The sequence below is a fragment of the Babylonia areolata genome, chromosome 25, assembly GCF_041734735.1.
Source record: "Babylonia areolata isolate BAREFJ2019XMU chromosome 25, ASM4173473v1, whole genome shotgun sequence".
Classification (NCBI taxonomy): Eukaryota; Metazoa; Mollusca; class Gastropoda; order Neogastropoda; family Buccinidae; genus Babylonia; species Babylonia areolata.
Genome location: NC_134900.1, coordinates 32,715,889 through 32,739,728, shown reverse-complemented (window position 1 = coordinate 32,739,728; position 23,840 = coordinate 32,715,889). Strand labels below are relative to the sequence as shown.

The 23,840-nt window shown below is 43.9% G+C and overlaps 1 protein-coding gene across 3 annotated transcripts in view; it reads right to left on the bottom strand.

Moving 5' to 3' along the window:
- Positions 1-1,291: 1,291 nt before the first annotated feature.
- Positions 1,292-23,840, bottom strand: part of LOC143299455 (universal stress protein YxiE-like) — a 69,360-nt gene continuing 46,811 nt past the window's right edge. For all 3 annotated transcript variants that reach the window (XM_076612667.1, XM_076612665.1, XM_076612666.1), the window contains exons 2-4: positions 9,978-10,058; positions 7,456-7,547; positions 1,292-3,009 (exon numbers count right to left, since the gene is read on the bottom strand). In XM_076612667.1, coding sequence (XP_076468782.1) covers positions 2,803-3,009; positions 7,456-7,547; positions 9,978-10,044 — 366 coding nt within the window. In that variant the 5' untranslated portion in view covers positions 10,045-10,058 and the 3' untranslated portion in view covers positions 1,292-2,802. The remainder of the gene's footprint in view (positions 3,010-7,455; positions 7,548-9,977; positions 10,059-23,840) is intronic.

Here is a 23,840-nt window from a genome sequence, read left to right as displayed (position 1 = left end):
GTGTCTCCTTTTGTGAAATCTCGTTTGTGTGTGTGTGTGTGTTATATATATATATATATATATATGTGTGTGTGTGTGTGTGTGTGTGTGTGTGTGTGTGTGTTATAAACTATAGGCCTGTGTGTATGTACACACACACACACACACACACACACATGCGCGAAAGTATGCACACACACACACACAGGCACGCACTCACACACACACACGACCACAGAGAGACAGAGAGAGAGAGAGAGAGAGAATTCAACTTCGAACTCGCACAGTTCAGTGTCGCGCCTAATGCTGTTGTAAAATCTCCCCCCCCCCCCTCCCCCACTCCCCAAATGTAGTCTGATATCCTCGTAACAGTATTGCCGTACGAAGATTGTTAGAGTGACTTTGCAAGGCGTACGCATAATTTTTCTACGATAAATTCTGACGAACTGAATACCCGCAATCGGACCTTGGAAGTATAACCTATTAAATTTTGTAAAGTGTCCAAGGAACATTCGACGAACGCGAAGCGGCATATCATCCATCCATGCAGCTAATTTTCAAACACACACTATCTTGCCAGGACTGACCTGGTGTGAGGGCTTTTCCACTTGAACACAAAGGCAGTCAAGACCAATCGACTGATTGTGCTTTCTGATCTTGTAATCTTTATTGAAACACTCACTCAACAACATTCTACTTCCAATGGTCAGTATAACATAGTAAATAAAACTGCAATCACAACATTTTGTTTCACAGGTGTAACAGGTTTTAGAGGAATAGCAACACACCCAATACATATTGTGAGAAAACTGTGTAACAGTGATAATAAAGTATTCAAAACAAAACCATAAAAAGGTTAATGCACTTGTGATAATCTAAACCTTAGGTGTTAAGAGATAGAGCGAGCGAGAAAGATGCATACGGTTGCCTGTTGTAAATCTAGTTATACCCTTGATAAAGCAATAAATGAATAAATAGATAAAATATTAATAAATAATAAACAAATAAATAAATAAAAGAAACAAGAGGCGGTCTTTATGGCTCACATGTATGGAGCAAAGGAAGGGGGAATGAAAAGAAAACATAGAATTACCTGCCCCATTATCATCTTTCAAACTGAACAAATACATACATAAAAACACCTTCTCAGACTGCTATTAATTAAACGAGACACTGTATTGGAACGCCATGTTTCAAGCAGGCTTTCAAACAGGATTTTCTAGCTTTGAAAATTTCGTGATCCGTTTTTCAGCATGTTTCTTAATCGGGCCACCTCTGTTGTTTTGTTTTGTTTTGTTGTGTTGTGTTGTGTTGTGTATGTGTGTGTGTGTGTGTGTGTTTATGCACTGGTAAAGATTTTGAGTCTTAACATTTTTCTTCTTCTTCTTTGTTTTTGTGTTATTCCTCTCCCATTTATTCAAGAACACTTGTGAAATCTTGTTTGCTATTACAATGATTATCCGCATATCGAACATACAGCCTACTATGAATCTCACGTCAAGACACAACAATCCGTTAAGTTGTATGGGGTTTTTTTGTTTGTTTTTTGTTGTTTTTTCTCGTTTTGTTTTTGTTTTTTTTCCTCAGGAATGTTCAACGTCTCTGTTCACACTAACAATAACTAAAAAAAAAAATCTAAAAAAAACACACTTAATTTTCAAAACCAATACCACAACATACAAACTCTTAACCCCCTCTTCACTCTCCCACTGCACTGTAAATATCTATACTCGTGGATTTCATATTCAGAGTGTTTGCAAAGCAACTTTTGCGAATATTTGTTTAGGACTGGCAGTCAGCCACAAAGTTGTAATTCTCGCTATCATTTCATGCTAGCAGCCATGTTGGCCCTCGCACGAAGAAAAACAAAACGTAAATAAAACATTTCCAACACGAAGATGAGTGGAATAGAAACGATGCCATTCAAACAACAACAACAACAAAAACTGCTCCAGGGATGGAGAATTTACAGGACACAATTTTCTTCAGCATTCAGGACACAATTCAAGTTTTCTTCAACGTACAGGACATAATTTTATTCAACGTACAAACGTGTGGTCAGACCATACAGACATGGTCTTGTTTTTGCTGGAAAGTATCCTCGTATGGTATTTTTTCCCCGCTTGTTTGCTGTCCCTGTATACACAGCATTTATCCTTGCACCGCACTCCATCCCCGATGTAATTCCTAATTCTGAATAATGAATTATTATTTTTTATCTATATTTTTATGTTTATCATATGACACTGTCAGTCAAGTTCACTGATGTGTAATATCTTTTAACTTATGGACAACTGATCAATCTTATGTACAGTTCATGTGCAAGATGATTTGACTTTCTTTTTATTGCAACATCTTATTTCCAAGCAGTCTTCCGTTTACTCATTTTTCAAATGAATATTCTTTCTTTCTTTTCTTTTTTCTTTCGTTCTCTAGTATTGTTGGCAACCAAGCAAGCGTTCTTTATGAAACGTCCAACAGTATACAAAATTGTCATATTTGTGTGGGTTTCACACAGTTTTCCAGAATCTGTTCAAGGTGTACAGTTACTCACATTGATTCATCAATAACTAGAGTGTCTTGAGGTGAAGAGTAGGCATTTTACAACAAAACAGACTGGGAAAGCAGCACACAAAATCTGTACCACTGAAGGGGGTGGGGAAGGGGCGGGAGGGGAGGGGGGTTAAAATAAACCAGTCAGAAGTCGCCTTAACACCACAAATCCTATCTTCCCACACATACACTCCCAACCTACCTACCCCGCTTCCCCTCATCAACAACCACCCGTCTTTAAACTTCTACACGATGTCCACATCGTCTGCTTCATTTATCGTCGTTTTTCCGTCGACACACGAGCACGGGCACGGGAGAGTGGTGCACTATGTAGTCGCTGACGCTGCCCATGATCGTGCGCCGGAATTTGCCGAGTCCGCGCGTGCCAGTGACGATAAACGCCGCCTGCTCCTCGCGCGCGATGTTCACGATTACTTCCCCTGGTTTACCACCACCTGTGCGAAACTTGCCCGGAATCTGAAACATGAAGAAAATGATCCGTTGATCAGTCAGTGTAACTGATTGCAAACAGACAAATCATATCCGCCAATCATTTTATCAATGGTTGTTCAAATGAATGTATTAGTTGCTTGGTTATACGTCTAGTTGATTCAGTTTGAATGGCTCGGGTCAGTTTTGAATGGCGGGAAGGGTGTTTTTTTTCCCCATTAACCGATAGAATCATTCAAAAATTTGTATTACAGTGTTTCATTTTTAAATTACTATATGCATAGTTATTTAAAGTATAAATGATATTTCAGTACTTTCCTATTCATTTTTTAATTGTGCAGACTGCAAAGGACTACAATAAACGCTAAAAACAAAACTGTCTAAAAATTACAAAATAATTATACAAATAATCATACAAGCCACTTCAAACATTCGAGGACAAGCCCACCCCCACTCCCCCTTCCTCGCTCTCTCTCTAACACACACACACACACACACACGGAGGGGGTGGATGGAGAGAGAGAGAGAGAGATTCTCGGAGGATAATAGCTGCACACTTTAAAAAATTAATGATGTGTGCGCAATGGATTAGGTATCCTCTAAGTGCCATCCCTCCCTCTTTCCCTTCGCTCACACACAAATAAGGTAAGGGGTGTGTAGGGGGGCGGAGTAGGGACCTATTAAAAAGAAAAGACAACGAAGAAGAAGAATATTAATTTAATCTTGTTTCGCCACATCCCCAACAAATTAAATTTTATATAGACATTTTATTTACCAGGGATCGTTCACAAAAAAGGACAGAAGAAATTGTAACTGCAACATGTAGAAGTCTTTATTCATAAAATTTTTTTTTTAAATTGACAATTAAAAAACCCAAGAAATCAAAACTCTGTCATCCCATGTGAACTAACAAGCTCCTCATGACATGTTATCTGCGAGGAGAGAAAGTGAGATGAAAACTGAACCAATTAAGGTAAAAAAAAAAAATGTTTACAGTGACTTCCCAATCTTATTTAATAACTTCTTTTTTTTTTAATTAAAAAAACGAACACCGTTCGTCTTATTATCTCTTTATCGCCATCGTTCATCTTTTTCCATCCCATACTGTCGCACTTGCACGGACGGACATTCAAACACATGCATGTACGCACGCACTCGCTCTCTCTCTCTCTCTCTCTCTCTCACGCACGCACACACACACACACACACACACACACACACACACACACACACAGAGTCTATTCACACCCTAACAACCGCAAGTCCTTATACCTCTGGCATATTCAAAACATCAGAAGTGAATCCAAATCGAACTGCCCCTCATACAAGACAATACATAAATGGGAGACGAACTGCGTAACATTTCACATCAATTACCTAAATTTATAGAAAGCTGATGGCCCTGCTCTCTCTGCTTTTGTTAAATCTCATATTCAAGAAAAAATATCAAAATCACCTTTAAGTATAGTATATATACAGATGGTTCAGTACTTGGTAACAACCAGGCATGGACAACATTTATGATTCAGTCATTAAAAGTAGAGAAGTACTATAATATCGGTAAAAAAAAATCATATATTCACAGCAGAGCAACGTTTGGCTATATCAATGGTAATAAATCATTTCATTAATCTTCCCACTACCATATTTCAAGTGCTATTTTGTGTTGATTCTAAACCTGTATTACAAACATTAAAATCACTTAATTTGAAGACAAGAGGAGAACTCGTAACAGAAATTCGTATAATACGGGTTTGTTTGTTGTTCTTGGTTTGGTTTTGTTTTTTTGTTTGTTTCGTTTGTTGGGATTTTTTTTTTTTTTTTTTTTTTTTTTTTTAAATGAGCGGGTGGATCGTTGTGCGAAAAAAGGCGCAATGAATATTTACAATGCCTTAAAAATTCGTATTCCATATTCATTACAAGGTTATTCTATCCTGGAGAAAACTTGCTAGAACCATGTCAATGAACAGAAACAGGAGTCTGACCCTGTCAGGCAAAATGCTAACAAGGCCATAGCTCGCGCAGAATTGATCGTATAATTTCGATGTGCACCAGAACGGTATCCAAACTACGAGTTGGGTTGGTCTTACAACTCCACATCCTCTCACTTGCTAACAGGAACTCTGTGTCAAAACACCAATCCCATACAGTCTGTCGCTGTCACCGTCTTCATGTCTTCTTTGACGTCATCAATCCTCCAAAAAGCAATACGGAAGCTGTCACTGGATGTAACAGGTCGTTTGCTGACGTCCTTTGCCAAAGGAAATGTCTGCCTAAATAAGGTTATCCACTCTGTCGATTTGTGTTACGGCTCTTTGGGTTTTAATCTCATGAGCACAGAGGGTTGTAATAGCATCCCCTGTCTTTCTTTCCGTCCTGTGAGATTGTGTCCTGAGAAATGGATGACATCACCATTTCCTGTTTGGATCTCCTTTGCCTGTCCAATAATCTCTCTCAACCTCCCCCGCCCCCCTTTCTCTCTCTCTCGCTTTCTTGCCACTCAAGTTACACACACACACACACACACACACACACACACACACACCCGCACCCACCCCTCCCGCACTTCCACACCCAGACAACACAGCCACAATCACGACTTCGAATGCATGACACGTGCATTAATTCAAATCCCAAAATGCAAAGTAAGAGAAAGTCCCCTTTCATCTCATCTCCATTCGATTGAAACAGACAGGACCGCAATCAGTAAAGTCCTATTGATCTCAAGGCCATTTTCTCATGATCTTGAAGCAGCCGTGAAGGAAAGTGGCGTAAAAGGGTTTTTTACAACAAAGGGAACAAATGGAAGAAGAAAAAATATATCAAATATTTTGGTTTCTCGTTATTTTTTTTCTTTCTTCTTTACACGCAGTCATAAAGAAAATTCTTTCCTAGCGCTCTCGTCGCCTGTCTCCTCGTTCCTGTTCTGCCTTGAAAGAAAATTGGATTCAGGATCTGACAGAGAGAGCGTGCCGTGTATGTATGTATGTATGTATGTATGTATGTACATATATGTGTGTGTGTGTGTGTGTGTGTGTGTGTGTGTGTTGGGAGGGGTAGATGTTAAGGTAGAGGATAGGTAATGTTTGATTGTGCTCGGAGGTGTACGTTGTGTGTGTGTGTGTGTGTGTGTGAGTGAGTGCGTGTGTGCATATGTTTATGAATGGCGATCAGTGCATGCGCAACAGCAGCTAAACACACAAGTACGTGAGTGCGAGAAGAGGGCGGGGGGTCGGAGGGGGGGGGAGGGGCAGAGAGAAGAGAGTGAGTATGTAATCCTGCCCCCCCTCCCCCGACACCTCTTTATTTCCCACTCGTGCTCTCCTCAATTCTCTGTCCCTCCCTTGTCCCCTTTCTCTCCTCAAACACCAAGAATGCTAAAAACCCACTGCGCTACGGCAGCAAGATAAGCACAATGTAATAGTTGTGTCAACACCGACTGACATTCTTACATTCAAGCGACGTTACGCTGAATTCCAATACGGCTTTTTCTTTCTCCCCCCCCCCCCCCCACACCCCCAACCATCCGTGGAAACATCAGATGATGCATTCTTGTATCCATCCCCCCCCTCTCTCTCTCTCTCCGTCTGTCCTCTGGCAATACCCCCAAATCTCAATCCACGATGAATAAAAATTTATCAATACTCCCTCTCTCTCTCGTTTTCGTCCATCTTTCTCTTTGTTTCCGCCCACGGGAAGAGCACAGAGGTACATGAATATTCACACACACGGCGTAGACATAAAAAAAAATAAATAACTAACACATTCCCCTCCCAACCTCCTTGTCCGTCCCACATTCCCCCTCACCCATTTCCCTCTCCTGTCAATTTCAAACACACTAAACTGAAAGCAATGGAAGCTAACGCGGAGAACACCAGCAGAAAACGAAACAGAAATATATGTGTACACACACACACACACACACACACACACACACACTTCGAGCTGAACCAAGACATAGAGGGGGAGGGGGCTTGGGGTGAGGGGGAGGGGGATGGAGAGCAAGACAGAGAGAGAAGAAAGATTAATTGCAAGACTGAAAGAGTCATAAAAAAAGAGACTGATATTGTGTGTGTGTGTGTGTGTGTGTGTGTGTGTGTGTGTGTGCCCCTCATTATTCTTAAATATACAGAGAGAGGGAGAGGGAGAGAGGGAGGAACACACACACACACACACACACACACACACACACACACACACACAGAGGGAGAGAGAGAGGGGGGCTGAGACGCGGGAAGGGGAGGGAGGAGGCAAACATAGACACATACAGAAACAGGGAGACTGACGTAGAGAAAGAGAAGAAAAACGACAGAAAGGAGACAGAGAGAGAGAGAGAGAGAGAGAGGGCGGGGGGGAGACAGCCACAGAGACTGAAAGACACGGAGACAAACAAACAAAGAGAAAACTGAGGGAACAGAAACGCACGGATGTATACTCATTAACAGACACCCCTGTGTTCGACGCGGCACCCACCCGTTTGTTCTGCAGCTTCTCCTTGTACTTCTTCTCCAGGATGTCCACCCTCTGCTCCAGCTCCTTCAGCAGCTGCTCCACCACGCCGGGACCTGCACGCACACAGGGGGGCAACCCAATGCCAATGTTAGTCAGTAACACACACACACACACACACACACACACACACACATGCACGCATGCACGCACGCCGCCCGCGCACCACACACAGAGACACCGAGACACAGACAGACAGACTCACTCACTCTCACTCTCTCTCTCTCTCTCGTGCTTCATCCAATGTCTCAACAAACATGGGGTCAGGCAAAACACAGCCATGCAATAACGTACTACAGCCAGCCAAATTACTTTCTATGAAATACACAAAGTTGCGCTTGCAGCCACGCATCACACGCGCACAAGCACGCGCGCGCTCACCGGCTCACATACACACACACACGCGCGCGCGCGCGTGCGCAATGTGACGAAGAAAGAGTGATCTTCCTCCTGTTGAATTTTGAAGAGAAAACCGAATGTGTCCATTTCATTTCTTCCTCTTTTTTTCTCCCTAAGAGAAAACATATTTCATCAATAGCGATATCTATTCAAACATCAAAATAATGACACGTTTCATCAACGCTTTTATCCAATTCATCACAATCACCTTATTGATTATATCTTGTCAACGTGATCCGTCCTTTCCCCCCAACTCCGACCCGTCTTCCGAAAAACTAGTCCATTCCTACAACGCAGTTACCGATGCTTTGTTACTTAATGCACCTGTGCCGTCTGGGTATTTCTATTCCAATGACCAACAATCAAGTAATGGGGTGTCAGCTTCTGTATTCACCCCCCCCCCCCCCCTCCCCTCTCCACCCGATTGGAAGCGGGGTTCCAACTAAAAGAGCAATCACAATCCTGTAAGAAAACACACACACACACACACACACACACACACACAGAGAGAGAGAGAGAGAGAGAGAGAGAGAGAACAAAAAAACGAAGCACAATACTGCGATAGTGAAGTCTCATAACGAGGGCTATAATTATTTTGAGAAGGATCGTTAATTCTGTATTCTCCATGCGTTACAAATGCGAGTTTTATCCCCTTTGTGCGAGCAAGCGACGGAGCGAACGAGAGTGACAGAAAGACTGGTCTGCTGAGTGAGGAATGTAAAGAGGCGGTAAAAGAGAGATGGGGCGGGGGGGGGGGGACGGGCGAGAGGGGTGAGAGGGATGGGAAGGAGAGGGGAGCCGAGAGATGGGATGAGACTGAGAGGGGGTTGGAGGTAGAGCTGTGGGGTCGAGAAGGACAGAGAGAGCGAGGGGATGAGTGAGAGAGAAAGATACAGAGACAGAGACAAGAACGTTGTACAAAGATGCCGAGATATAGAGAGACGGAGACGGAGGCTGTGTGGGTTTAACCTGCCCCAACAAACAGGCCACAGACAGCCCAGTCCAGGATCCAACTGTTAACGAGCTTCTGATCCCGGTGAGAACCTCTGCTCCGGCATTCCAACATACATCCCCCCCCCCCCTGCTGCCCTCGTCTCAAACATAGCATACCCGTGCCTCTCAGACATCGTTCTCTCACGCTTTTATGTTCTGACTTAAGCTGCCAATTCCCTGACTGTTGGTCTTGTGAAGTGGGGAATTCGTCTGGGGTTCGTTCTTCTGGTACACTTGTACTTTCCAAATTGCTTTTTGAGCCAGCGATGGTTTGGTTTTGTTTTTTGGCTTTTTTTGTTTGTGTGTGTGTGTGTGTGTGTGTGTGTTGGGGAGGGGGGTCTTCTTTTTTGCGGCGTCGTGGTATGGGGAAGGACTCAGGGACACAAGAGGAAAGGGTTCAGTTCGGGGGGAGGGAGCTCAGTAAGAAAACTGGCCTGTCTGACTGCTTGTCCTCTTTCTCTCTCCCTCCATCCATTCCCCCTCTTCTCTCTCTGTATGTATGTACGTATGTATGTGTGTGTGTGTGTGTGTGTGTGTGTGTGTGTGTGTGTGTAAGCTCTGTCTCAAGCTTGTGTTGACAGGTACACTTTTCGGGAAGCGATCTGAATGAGGATGTATCTCTCTCTCACTGTTAATCGCCACTGCCTCCGTCACTATTCTGTCCTTATCACCAGTTATTTGCCACAATCATCATGCGCAGTGCAAGCCATCACTACCTCAGGATAAAATGCTTAATTCATTGGCTTCCCACAACTGAAGCTTTATTAATCATGAGAACCAATCTGCACAGAATTCTGCATGTTAGCTTGTAGTAATCATGGCCTGTTCGCAAACCACCCACGTACCATCTTCACCACAAGCATAATCCTATTTATCATTTCATGGTTCCACAATCGCTGTTATCATTATCATCGTGACTGAGAACACTGAGGGGGTGAGGGAGGGGGCGTGGGGGGGGGGGAGGAGCGGATCTATTCAATCGCCTTCACGATCACCATCACACCCAGCATAAGCACCATCACATCTGCCGTCATCATAGAACCACTGCAGTAGCTGTCATCGTCGTGTGGACAAGGAAAGAAGAGAGGACTCACTGGCCATGGTGAAGTCATAGTTCTCTGGCACGTGGATCAGTACCACCGTGTCTCCCTCTCTGTGCATGTGCTCGCAGTACCCTGCACGTGCAAAGGTTCACACACGTACGCACGCACACGCACACACACACACACAATTATTATAATCATCTTGACAATTACTATCTATGATGATGGTGGTGGTGATTCGACAATAATATCAAGGAGTTGCCGATAAATATGAGGAGGAGGAGGATGACGATGATTTATAAAATAAAATAAAAAATCAAAATATGAGCATAAGTAAGTCGATGACAAAAGACGTCCACTAACAACACAAGAAGAGGAACGCGAAAATAAAGTGAGGGATTAAAGCATTTAGAATACCTACTTCATCCAATTCTTTTACTGAACTATAAAACAGTTTTAAAATAATAAAACATGTGTACGAATACGCTTTTTTCTTCAAATTATGCCTCCAAGACAAGAAGGTTCAGTGGAGTGTCAATTATGACATGGGATGTTTTCTAAAAACCGGTTGCTTTAAGTTTCATTTGTATACAGTCTGAAACATGTTCGCTCTCACCGTCCAGTTGTATCAACACACAGCTGGAAGCGATTAAACCTAACTCTTCTGAATTTGAGAGGAAAGGGGAGAAGGAGTGGGCAAAGGATAAACTCATCTCTGTCTGTCTGTCTCACGGTCTGCCTGTGTAAGTTTCCACCTAATCACGTACAGAAATGCACGCTCAGGCGCACGCACCCACACGCACCACATACACACGCCCAGTTAGTATACCGGACGGAAACAGCTGCACTTGCTTTTTGATAAACATTGTGTCATTTTTCTAGCGTTTATCACAGCCCCTATATATATCTGTTGTTTGTTATCAAGCCAAGCGCCATCATTTCAAAGAGAAGAGAGACAGAGAGACACAGTGACAGACAGAGACCGAGACAGAGAGACAGACAGAGAGGCCGAACACTTTTAAGTGTCCACTTCGTGCACAATACATCATTTTTCCCAGCAGTAATTCGATCGGATTTGTCGACACTCTATCTTCCGACAGAGCATGCATCCATGAATGCTAAAAGACACGAGCCAACAGGACTTTTTCCATATGCCCTATGTGTGTGACCCTCATGTACCTCATTTCCATTCATAGTCAGCTACTTAACCGTGAAGACCCGTTCACGTTATCATCCTCATGGTGAGAGGATGAAGGGTGCTGGGGAAGGGGTGGTAATTCTATCTGTTCTTCAGTTCAGTTTATGCAGATACGCAACAAATATGCAGTCTCACAGATATGAAAGCTAAAACAAATGTACACAGGCAAAAAACACTACGCATAAAAGCAGACAAGCCCACACACACACACACACACACACACACACACACACACACACTATTCATGGTACAGGTGCACGGAACACGAAGAAAAGGACTTCAGAGATGCGCAGATCGCATAACGTTTATTTCTGTCAAGAAATCTCCCATGACATTAAATGTCAAGATTCAGGAAAGCCCTTTGTATTCACTGATGAGAGCAATGCACAGCTGGGAGTGAAATGAAAAGCAAGAAAGGAAGGGCTCCTGCAATTATCTACCTGACCGTAAGACAGATCCTCGTCTGTCTGCACCCGTTCATAAAAGGCAATGGATTCCTAGCATCTGCAATAACCCATCGAAGTGTTATGTGGAAATTATCTCTGAAGTTCATGGCCCTTTGATACACCAGCTGACACTGGGGAGCCAACAAAGGCCAAGAAAATGGAGAGAGGGAAGAAAGAAGGACGCGCAAGCGCACACAAAACAGAGAGAGAGAGAGAGGAATAAACATAATATATATCACATGTATACAACACAATAGTGCAGATAATATACTTACACACATTCACACGCACGCACAAGATCGCGAACAGTTTAAACATAACATAATACAATATACCTCAACGAGCAAATAATATATATTAAAAAACCATCGTTCTTTTTCTGTTGATGAATGTATCTATATGCAGGGCACAGAAAGACACAGATAACAAAGACAGAACTGACGACACAATCATATAAAAGCTTATTTCAGCATGACAACCAGAGGGGAATATGATAACAAGGCTCGGTCACTCATCGTTATTCATAGCTGGCTATCATGCGGCTCATTCAAAGATCAAAGAACGGGGTCCGGAGGCGTTTCCTCAGTTCCCATACAATCCTGTGTGATCCTGATGACTGGGCCCATCATCTGCCTTCGTTTCACAATGAATTTGGGAGTCGGGAGTGAGTTACTGAGTCTCCACACCGAAACAACAAAACAATTTCCATGCACGATGTGTTAGCGTTCATAATTCTGAGACCCGCGCGAACGAGACAGTCGATGTGTTGTTTTTGTTTGTTGTTTTTTTCTGTTGATGGCGCTTAAGGGAATCTTTTACTTTTAATTTATGGAACGGAAAATAAAACAGAGACAAATCGAACCGAACTAATAACCAAACAGTGGGGCTATAAATTATTCATGATTTAAGAAGCGCGGAATAACGAGATTTAAAGAAAGAAAGAAAAGAACAGACTGCAGGCGCTAGCGAAAGCTTCACACACGAACGAAAATATTGAATGAACTCGCGAGGCTTAACCGAGCCATCTGTATTCATTACCAGACGAAGCAGACATTGGGAGAGACTGGAATGGAGGTCGGGGAAAGAGGTGGGGTGGGGGACCTGGGGGTGGGGGGTGGGGGTTCAGCCCTCTTTAAACAATGGAATCACGACCACCATTCGTTTCCTGATGTCTCCCAGGTATAGTAGAGAGATTCACGGCATCCTGTATGCTAAGGCGATCTTAGAAACAATGTGTCAGCATTCTCATTTATAAGCATCTCTCTCTCTCTCTCTCTCTGGGTGTGCCAACGCGCGCGCACGCACGCACGCACACACACAGGCACACAGAGTAGGTGGGTGTGATAAACATGAATCTTTGTGAGTGGGGAATATCACTGAGAGTCCACGGCAACGCAAGTGAATGTAAAGGATAACATAAATCTGTCAATCCATCGTATTTTCCATAATTCCCTTGTCACAAATTGCAGTTCAACTAGACTGCAATGATGACAACATATAAGTAAGCTGAGTATGTGAATATAAAAACAGGTAGCACATATTAATGCTGAAGCTTCTGTTTCAGTGTCTTTTTAATCCTGGTTTTCAATTCCTCGTTTGTGTAGCGACACTCTTCGATTCTGTATTTTACATTCCATTTGCTTATTTATTAGCTTATAGTATTTGTGTATCTTCCTCGGCGTCCACAATACCGTGGTAAATGCATGATACCTTGGTTTGTCAGAGGGCGTACGCGAGCCAGGTACCTTTCTTCAGCCTATATATATATATTACATATATATATATATATCAGATACCCAAACATTCTTTGTATTGTCTTAAGCGTTTTGCATGCATGAATACACGGACAGGTGAATGGTTGGGTGGTTGGTTTCTTGAATAGTTGGTTGGTTGGTTGGTTAGATGTATCTGGAAAAAAAAACGAAAGGAAGGAGCGCAATTATTTGTATTCTGATGCAGAGAATACCTCGGTTACTCTGAGCTCTCCTTTTTGCATGGTGTTTTGAGCAGCTATATATTTGGATACCACGCTCAAGAACTGTACTTGATTGTCATCATGACCATTACCATCGTTATCGTCATTGTCACCGTTATCATTATCATTGGCAGTGACGGTGGAGCTGGATGGAAAGGGACATAACGATCACTACAGCCATCTTCTCGTCTGCCCTCATCATGCACGACAAACAGAACACGGCTGCTTTCTGCCTGCGTGCTGCAGCACATCGTCGTACGGAAGATGCCCGTCACGTTTCGCGATTATTGAACAAAACAGGATATAAGATGATGGATGGGACGGGACAGGTAGGCAGACAGGCAGCTAGGCAGGTGATGTCAGACAAACAGACAGACGGTATAGTTAGAAAGACAGACAGACAGACAGGCAGGCAGGCAGACAGGCAGGCAGGCAGGCACACACACACACACACACACACACACACACACACACACACACACACACACGTGTGTGTGTGTGTGTGTGTGTGTGTGTGTGTGTGTGTGTATACATACATACATACATACATACATACATACACAGACATAAAGCTAGCAGCTAGACGGACAAACAGACACACACACACACACACACACACACACACACACACACACACACACAAAGTTTTTTTTAATGTCTGGTAAACTCAAGTATTATTTCATTCCCTGGCGTTCAAATGGGCCGTGCACTTCTGCAAATGAACACAGTTTATTTCAAAACCCCTCGAGGGAATGAGGAATTAAAAGCACATCCAACAACAGAGCTCAAAGCGTGCATGCACAAGCAGAAACAAACATTATAACACAAGCAATATTCGTGTTGTTCATTAAATTTTCTTTAAAACGTCTGAGTCTTCGAAGAACTGTTCAAAGATATCGTTCAAGCAGAAAGGCATGAGTGGTTTGTTTACTCCATTTGCTAAAAAACATGTGCCTTGTTCTCTGAAGCACAATCGAGTGTGAATGCTTTGTCAGGCTATCAATCCCAGAACTCCAAAATTCTACAGTGGATACACAGCGATAAAAACGATAATCAACAGTTTCTGGAACTGCCATTTCAGCAGAAGCTTTCATAAAATTGGGAAGAAAAGAAAACGTACAAAAAAACGACCGAGCCAAACAATGTAAATTAACTGGAAGTGACGATGTCAACTGGACAAGAAACAGGAAAGGGACAGCCAACCCTGTGGAATAATTCTGATCACAACATCAATTTTTTGCTGCTATCCTGCGCATCTTTGAGGTCAACAGCGAGCAAAGCCGTGACAAATCTACCATCCACTTCCTTTACCATGTATTGATCTTCAGAAACGAACTGCTGGCGTCCTTATTTGTGGAGCAAAACAGGCGTGAGAGAGAGAGAGAGTGAGAGAGTCTGCGCGTGTGAGTGTGTGCGTGCGTGCGTGAGAGAGAGAGAGAGAAAGAGAGAGAGGCAGACAGTCAGAGAGGGTGGGGGGAGGGGGGGCAGATGGGTCGATAGAGGGAGATACAAAAAAATGAGAAATGAAATAGGCTAATGAAGGGGGGACAGACAGACACAAATAGAAATGGAAATGAGAGGGAAGAAACACACAATCAAACAGACGGAGAGAAGAGGGGGAACTGATATGTATATGAGGTAGAGAAACGGACAGAGAAGGGGGGAAAGAAAAAGTTGGTGAATGAGTGAGAGGAGAAGAATGATGGGGGACACACACACACACACACACACACACACACACACACACACACACACACACACACACACACACACACACACACACACACACACACAGCGACAAAAACAGAAACTGGGAGAGGATTAATCATCAGTAACACGATCACACACGGTATTTCCTGTCCGTAATCCTAAGACTGACTAGTGCCCATCTAAAAATATACGTGCACGATCGATTATCCATTCCGACACATCTTGACAGGTTTTGTTAATACCCACGCCCTCCGCAACATAATCGATTGCTCCCAAATGCCTTCACGCCCCCCCAAAAATTATAAACTAAAAATGTAGACGGCGGACTCTGCTGAGATGAATTAACAGGATCTCCTTGCCCCATATCCGTTTAAGTACAGGTTTTGAACCATAAATTTCTGATGATTCATGAAAAAGAAAGAGAGAAGAAAGCGGAGTTCAGATAAAGCGGGTGTGATTCACCATGCAGCTTGGAAGAAATGGAGTTACACGTACAGCTTCACCAGCCATCTTTATTCATTGTTAGTTAATCATTTTCAGACTGCACACAGGCCAATGCCAGCTCCTCTCCCATCTCTACAAACTGAAAATTCCCCACACAGACCAATGTCCGTGTGACACCGCTCCTCAAACTCCAGCCCATATCCTGCAAGACAGCCCTCTACACGGAGAGCTGTGGCGCCAGATCTGGCCCAGTCCCGCAGAGCTCCAGGGCAAGTTGTGGGGAACGGCGGCAGAGCTCCAGCGGACTGCGGACTTCGTCATTCACTCCGGACTGACCGTCTGAGCATGGCCTGGGAACGCTGAAGCTAGTTACTGTGCGAGGCAGACAGATCAGACAGAGGGAAAGGGAGCACAGAGGGAAGAAGCGGAAGAGACAGAGAGACAGGGGAGCGACGTTGTGAGGAAATGACGGATGATCACGACACTCGGGTTCTATGGCTGTTTCCGCCACTGCACACCACACCTGAGATGGACAGTGGCTCCCAACGAGTTGTCAATTTGCTCTTTGATGGAGGATTGTTACCAAGCACACGTGCACACGCACACCCGTGCGCGATAGCGCGCGCACACACACACACACACATACAGCGGGGAGAACAGTAATTAATACACGCACATGCACAGACAGAGAGAGAGAGAGAGAGAGAGAGAGATCCAAAGACTAGCGGAGTTATCATTATCCATTGCAGATGCTCGTGCAACGTGAACGGGTAAAAAAAAACTTGAAATATTAGGCAAGAAACAATGTGAAATATAGTTTGACAAAGACAGCTGGTTTTCTTGTACTGTCTGCAATATTCTGAGACAAAATCAATACCAACCCCCCCAGTTTCCACCCAGCGTTTGCAGTAATATGACGTATAAATAAGCATGGCCCCGAGAAACGGACAGGCAGACTGACACACAGCCACAGACATCATGTTCCTGAATCTGCCTCGCACGTAGTCCCAAGAAGATCGTTGTTTACAGCTGTTCTCCGAAAAAAAAAAAAAAAAATCTGCGGAGAGACAGGAGTGGGTACTGTGGGTAACACACACACACACACACACACACACACACACACAACCAAGACTTAAACTCAGCTATCAATATTCACTGCAGATGGTCATGCAACACAAACCTAAAGATGGGAAGGATTTAAGGAAAGTTCACGTGAAATACTGAAAAATAACCAGAGCTGATTTTGTTTAAGCCTCCAAAAGCTTTATGACCTGAATCAACACAGACCCCCCTAACCTCAACAAACGTCAGCAGTTCTATAGTGTACAAGTCTCCAAGATCCCGAGAAACCGACAGGCTGCCTGACCCACAGCAACAAACCCACGTGTGACTGAATCCGCATTGCATGGATTTCGCAAGGAGGTCGTTGTCTGCATTCATGACTTCGACATAAAACCTGCTGTATTCATATCAATCTGTTTACGCTTCTTTAAAGGCAAAAATTAACGCTTAAAAATACAAGGGGGAAAAAAGGAGGCAGTCCCCAGATAACAAGGAACTGCTTTGTGCCCGAATCTGGCAAGAAATGGAAAAACACGTTTCAGTTCAACAAGGCTATCTTTATTCATGGCTAGTTAGCATGCAAAGCACACTGATCAGATGGGGGAACGGGGAAGCAGGGTTCTCTTTGGGCATGACGCGTGATTCTACTTCAGTGCTTTGCCTGTCCGCGTTAAGACAGTTCTCACCAAAGCATGTCCACTGTGCTCTGTCCCTGTGATATTTGACTGTTCACTTTTTTTGTGAGAGGTGCGCGCATGCACACACACACACACACACACACACACACACACACACACACAGAAGGACAGAGCATGGGGGAGTCAAGTATCGGGGGGTGTGAACAATATCCACTGCAGAAGGTCCTGTGAAACAGGAAAGATGGGAAAGATTCAGGACAGCTCGCGTGAAATATTGCGTGATAAAAGAGAGAAAAACATTTTTTGTCCCCGCTGGCTCCAGAATCTCTCTCTCTCTCTCTCTCTCTCTCTCTCTCTCTGAGTGCATTACCTTCAGAAGCAAAGGAGCTGTGCTGGTTGAAGTTTCGCCTTCTTCGTTTCATTATAAAGTTAATTGGACTGCATACTCCAAGTCTAAATACGTTCAGGACAATGTTATATTACTTTTAGTGCATGTTGTGAATGCTCTCACTGTTTAACTGGCCCTAGGACACGTTCATTACTATTGGTTTGGTTTTGTTCTTCTCTCCCCTATTGACTTGTTTGACCCTGAAAAAATAATAGCATTAACGTTCACTTCACATTTTCTTTACACCTGAACAAAACAGTTCCTCATGATAAGAAATGTTTGTATAAGTCAGTTCAAAAATGAGATTAGACGAAATATCCAGGTAATTTTTAGTTTTTTTTTATTTTTTTTTCCAAACATATCTTAATAGGAATTGTTTACATCACATTCACCCCCGACTGCTGAACCTTGGCGAAATGAGGTCAATGTGACACGAATTTAAGTACATTTTACAAACTTTGCGTAGATTATAGTGGCGCAGCTGATTTTGCTGAACTAAAGTAAGGCCATTTCAAGCAGAAGAAGAAAGAAAGAAAGAAATAACAGAGACTAACAACCTGACCTGTAAGGTCCATTTTACCTCAGTGAGATCGAGATGACAGCCCTTCACTGACGGGCTTGCACGCCTAGAGCAGTCAAAGGGTTTAGCAGAACTGTCATTCTTCCTGCCTCTGATTTCCGCTCCTGATGACTCTTTACTAATACGAACCACAGCCGCCCGCTAAGCGGAGGAGAAGGTTGGGAGGGAACGAAGGGTGAAGTGAGCTGTGATATAAGCGACCGACGCCCAGACAAGTAAGACACAAACTGATTTGCCAAGATAGCTAGCACGACCACTCAAACCATGATTCTGACGTGTCGCCCTCTCATGGGGTAGAAATATTGTCAGTTTGAGAAAACGCATTGATAAGCAACAAGACCGTAAAGTCCAAGTGCCAGTTGCATTGCTTGGTTCTAACTTTTTCACAATTTCCCGTGACCAAATGCCTACGTTGAACGAACTACGCCATTGGTCAGTTCCATACTATACACAGATAGTAGCGGGTTACGACCATACTAGGCTCTTCCGTCCGAGCAATGCAACTGGCTCCAAAACGGGCCGTTTTATCCAGACGTCATGGAAGAAAGGAAAGCAACAGTTCTCCAAACAAACCATCTTTATTCATTACACACCGTCATTAAAACAGACAATGATGTTGAAAGAAAGTGACTTACAAGGCAATGTGTGATCACCACACTAAGTCAGAATCGTTAACCAGACCTGACGGCTCTGGAACAAAGAAGAGGGCAGTTGGTAGGGGTGGCGGACATGGTGGGGTAGGGGTGCAGATCCAATGAAAGTAGCAGTGGAGAGTGACCCTGAAATATGCAGACGCTGTACTTTGGCTGGTTGTTCTTTCTCAGTGTTGCCAGCAGCTACGTCCAATGCAACTGACAAGATCTGCACACGATGCAGGACTTTTCTTCGCCGTGCTCTTGACCTTTGGTTCAGGGCAGGGTTGCACGTGGCGATCTTTGCAGCGCTAAGTTTAAGAATGTTCCAAAGTATTTTATGGAATTTACCGTGGAGTTAGGAACAAGGTTTCGGTTCTAGCTCCGCCCCTTTTCTCTGCATTCAAATTTTGTATTACGTGTAGCTGACACATTTTGTACTTTCCAAAGTCAATTCAGGTCTAGATTGGAAGCTGCTAGGCAAATCTCGCTCTCTGCCATAAATGAAGCCAAACCGTAGCTTTATTAGGCTTTTATTTTGAATAAACCTTCACCGACGTCACAGTGTCAGACTCTGGTGAGAAACTGGCTTGATTCAAATCGCCCGCCATTTATAGTCCGGTTCAGGCTTTAACTGTAAGCAAACTTAGCGCTGCTATGTCCGCTCATGCAACCCACCCCCAGGGTCTTAGCTCAGGGGAATTCGGCGATTTGCATATCAGTTTTCAGCTTCGTTAACATCACTCAAACGGCTTTAAAGTGAACTTGTGAAAACATCAAAGCCGCTCCTTGACTTTGTAACCTTTAACCTGAGGCATGGTCATCACAGACAAGTATTTCTAATTCATTTTGATTTTCAATACCTAGCGTTGCAAACCATTTTTGACTGTGCAAGAAATTGTTATGTAGGCATACTGACAAATGCTGCAGTGTCACCACTGTGATCCTGGCCTTTCAAAAAGGCCAGGCAGTAACTATCGGCTTTTGATAACTGACAGAACCGTATCTGCGAATTAAAATTCACGATGTCAATCCAGTAGTATCAAAAACATTATTTCCTCATCCCATATATAATTGGCAATGGTATAAATGTTGCGGGGAAACAATTCAAGTAGCTTGTTTTCATGTCTTCTCTTTTTTTTCCTTGTAAGTAGTAGCACAACCACATACATTTAATACAATAAACTCTTGAGTGAGTCATGTCTAAATATTTCAGCTAACGTGTAAACGAAAGCTAACGCTTTTAAGATAAAAGTCTGAGCGCACTTCGACAAAATCTACATTAAAAAAAAATCATGACGTATACCCCCCCCCCCCCCCCCCCCACCAAAAAAAAAAAATCTTGGAGGAGATTATGATTAAATGCTTCGAAAACTCCTAGGATCTATTTACCTTCTGTATGTAAAAAAAAGCTCCCAAATCACAATCATCTGATAATCCAAATCATTCCTCAAAGGACTGGTTATGCTTTCAAAAACACAATACAAAGCAGAAGAAAATCAGTATGTTGATTGTGGCTACTCGGCTTGAAGAAGAGGAGGAAGAAGAAGAAGAGAAAGAAGAGAAGGAGGAGGAGGAGGAAGAGGAGCAGAATAAGAAGAACCAACAGCAATCTCCAGATCACAAGAGAGTGCGACCGAGCGGCTTGGAGGAAATGGAATAACACGTACAGCTCAGCCAGCCATCTTTATTCATTGCTAGTTACCATGCGAGGCAGATAGATCAGATGGACCGAGAGGGAGGGAGGAAGGAAGCGGAAGACACGGAGGGACAGGGAAACGACGTCGCCAGGAAACGACGCCTGATCACGACAGTTGGTCCTCACGTCTTACTTTTGTCGTCACACACCAAAACCAAGGTCAAGAATTGCTCCCCATGGTTCACTGATCAAACACGCACGAACTGATTCATTCACGCACGCACCTACATGCACACACACACACACACACACACACACACACACACACACACCAAGACTTTGCTCCAACTTCCAATATTCGTTGCAGGTGATCATGGGAGGTAAACTGGAAAGATAGGAAAGATTTAGGACGCATCACGTCAAATATTGTATCGTAAATACTGCAATTTTCCCCGGTCTCCAACATTATTTTCTAACTTCTTCGTTCGAGGGCTGCAACTCCCACGTTCACTCGCATGTATACGAGTGGGCTTTTACATGCATGACCGTTTTTACCCCGCCACGTAGGCAGCCATACTCCGTTTTCAGGGGTGTGCATGCTGGGTATGTTCTTGTTTCCATAACCCACCGAACGCTGACATGGATTACAGGATCTTTAACGTGGGTATTTGATCTTCTGCTTGCCTATACACACGAAGGGGGGTTCAGGCACTAGCAGGTCTGCATATAATTATGTTGACCTGTGAGATCGGAAAAATCTCCACCCTTCAACCATAAGGCGCTGTTACCGAGATTCGAACCCGGGACTCTGAGACTGAAAGTCCAATGATTTAACCACTCGGCTATTGCGCCCGTCATTTTCTAACAATTCATACTGACCCCCCAACCTTGAGTCATCGTCTGGAGTTCTGTGGTAGGCTGGACTCGCGGAGCCAGAAAAAACAAAACAAAACGATATATATACTGAACCACAGTCTGTTTCAAGGTGTCAAAGCGGACAGACTGATTCATAAACACTTCAGTACATCTGTTTGAGAACTAGAGTGGCGGAGTGGGGGAATGGGAGGGGGGCAGGTGGGGGGGGGGGAGAGACTGCAGATACCTGACCTTCGCATAGACTCCAATGGCTCGTCGGGCTCAGAGTGTACACGGCCATAAATACCTTGTTACTGAATCTGCGTTACATCCTGTTTCAAGGAAGGCGTTGTCTGCAGTCTTATCTTCAAAATCATCTTACACCACTATCTGTGATGAGGAACAGACTTGAAAGGAGTGGGTGGGCCGGTTGGAGGCGCGTGTTGATTCACACGCAGTTTAAGAACTCGGTCGTTGCTGTTTGTTGTTGTTATCGCGCGGGATATGAATCTTGAGCATGCTGACTTAAAACCGGCTCTCCAGTGTTCCAACGCCTCTCTCACCGCGCAAACAGCACGCACTCTGCAGATTCCTTACCATTTAGACGGGAAGTGTGCATGTCTGAACAAGAACTGAGCGCGATGGAACCTGTGCACAGTAGTTTCCTCTTTTCCACTTCTGTTGACAGTTGGAAGAGATTCCTTTAGATTAGGATGGATCTCAAAGACTGTGTTGTCTGTTCGCCACAAGCCTATTTTTCCATCTGTATGTCATATGACCACGACACACTGGAGAAGGAGCCGTCACCGTGGCAGAATCGGTAAAACGTTGGATTTCTGATCCGGTGGTTCGGTCCCCGGTTTCGGCATAGTGTTGTGTCCATGGAAAAGGTGCTTTTACATCGCAAGGTAATTTTAAAATTCAACGAAGTGTTTTATCATTGCATTGAATTATTATTATTATGTACTTCAAAACTCAGAAAGTTCGGGAAAGTTATGATAACATTTGACCGGAAAAAAAATGGAGAGAAAAAAGCTTCTTTTTTTTTCTTTTCTTTTTTAAATCGCATTTGGCAGACCGGCCATTCCACCGCGCGTTCTTCCCAATCCAGATTGCTCATTACTGTTACGAACCAGTCAGACAGAGCCAATGCCGAGAACGGAGGGAGATGTACGATAAGTGTTTCCATAACTCCACGTGACGCAGGGAACGCAATGGTAAGTAACAAAACGGTACTGCCCTGGGCTTGGTTGTGGGCGATCTCAGTAGCGCCAAGTTTGCAAAGCGTCAGGAAGTGTCCTATAACTGTGGATCTTCCGTCGCCGTTTGAACGCCAAGCAAACTCTGCACTGCTACGATCGTGCAAACCAGCCCAGAACATTTCCTCAGATTAAAATAATTTTAATCCCTTTAACCATTTTGGGAGTATGGAGAATACAATAGCAATTTGTACACATGGAATCACTAAAGTTCAGTCCAACGGTGTCAAACGAAACCAGCACGCGGACACACACACACGCACACGCACACACACACAAAGGCGACGTTCTAAAAATAGTTCAAGCTGCTGGTATCCCCCGTTTCTCTTTCTTTCCTTTTCTCCTTCCATCTTTTTCTTCGTTCTTGATGTCTGAATCATTCCATCTTTTTCTTCGTTCTTGATGTCTGAATCATTCCATCTTTTTCTTCGTTCTTGATGTCTGAATCATTCCATCTTTTTCTTCGTTCTTGATGTCTGAATCATTCCATCATTTTCTTTGTTCTTGATGTCTGAATCAAACAAAGCTGTACAATGCGAATTTGCTCTCCTTCAGTAGACACCTGGTCAGCACTAGACTTCACGAGAATCCTATTTCCGGCGCACCAGGTAAAGCAAAAGTGGTGTTTGGCTTTGATGGAATTACTCGTTTGGCGGGTGAGTGTGTGTGTGTGTGTGTGTGCTTGTGTGTGTGTGTGTGTGTGTGTCTGTCTGTCTGTCTGTCTGTCTGTGTGGCTGAGGTGTATGTCTGTGTGTGAGAGTGGGTGCAGCGTGTATGAGAGGGAGAGAAAGAGAGAGACAGAGAGAGAGAGAGGGACAGAGACAGAGAAAGAGACAGTGAGAAAGCCAGACATACAGACTGAAAGAGAGAGAGTGTGTGTGCGTGCGTGCTTGCGTGCGTGCGTGTGTGATCGTGTGTACGCGCGCGTGTGTGTGTGTGTGTGTGTGTACGTGTGTGTGTGTTCTGCGAACGCATATGCGCGAACAGTGAGAGGGCAAGTGCAAGTGCCCTCTCTCTGCCTCTTCCCTCCCCCACACCTCCACCCCCTCTTTCTCTCTCTGTTTGTCTATCTCCTCCACCCAATCAGT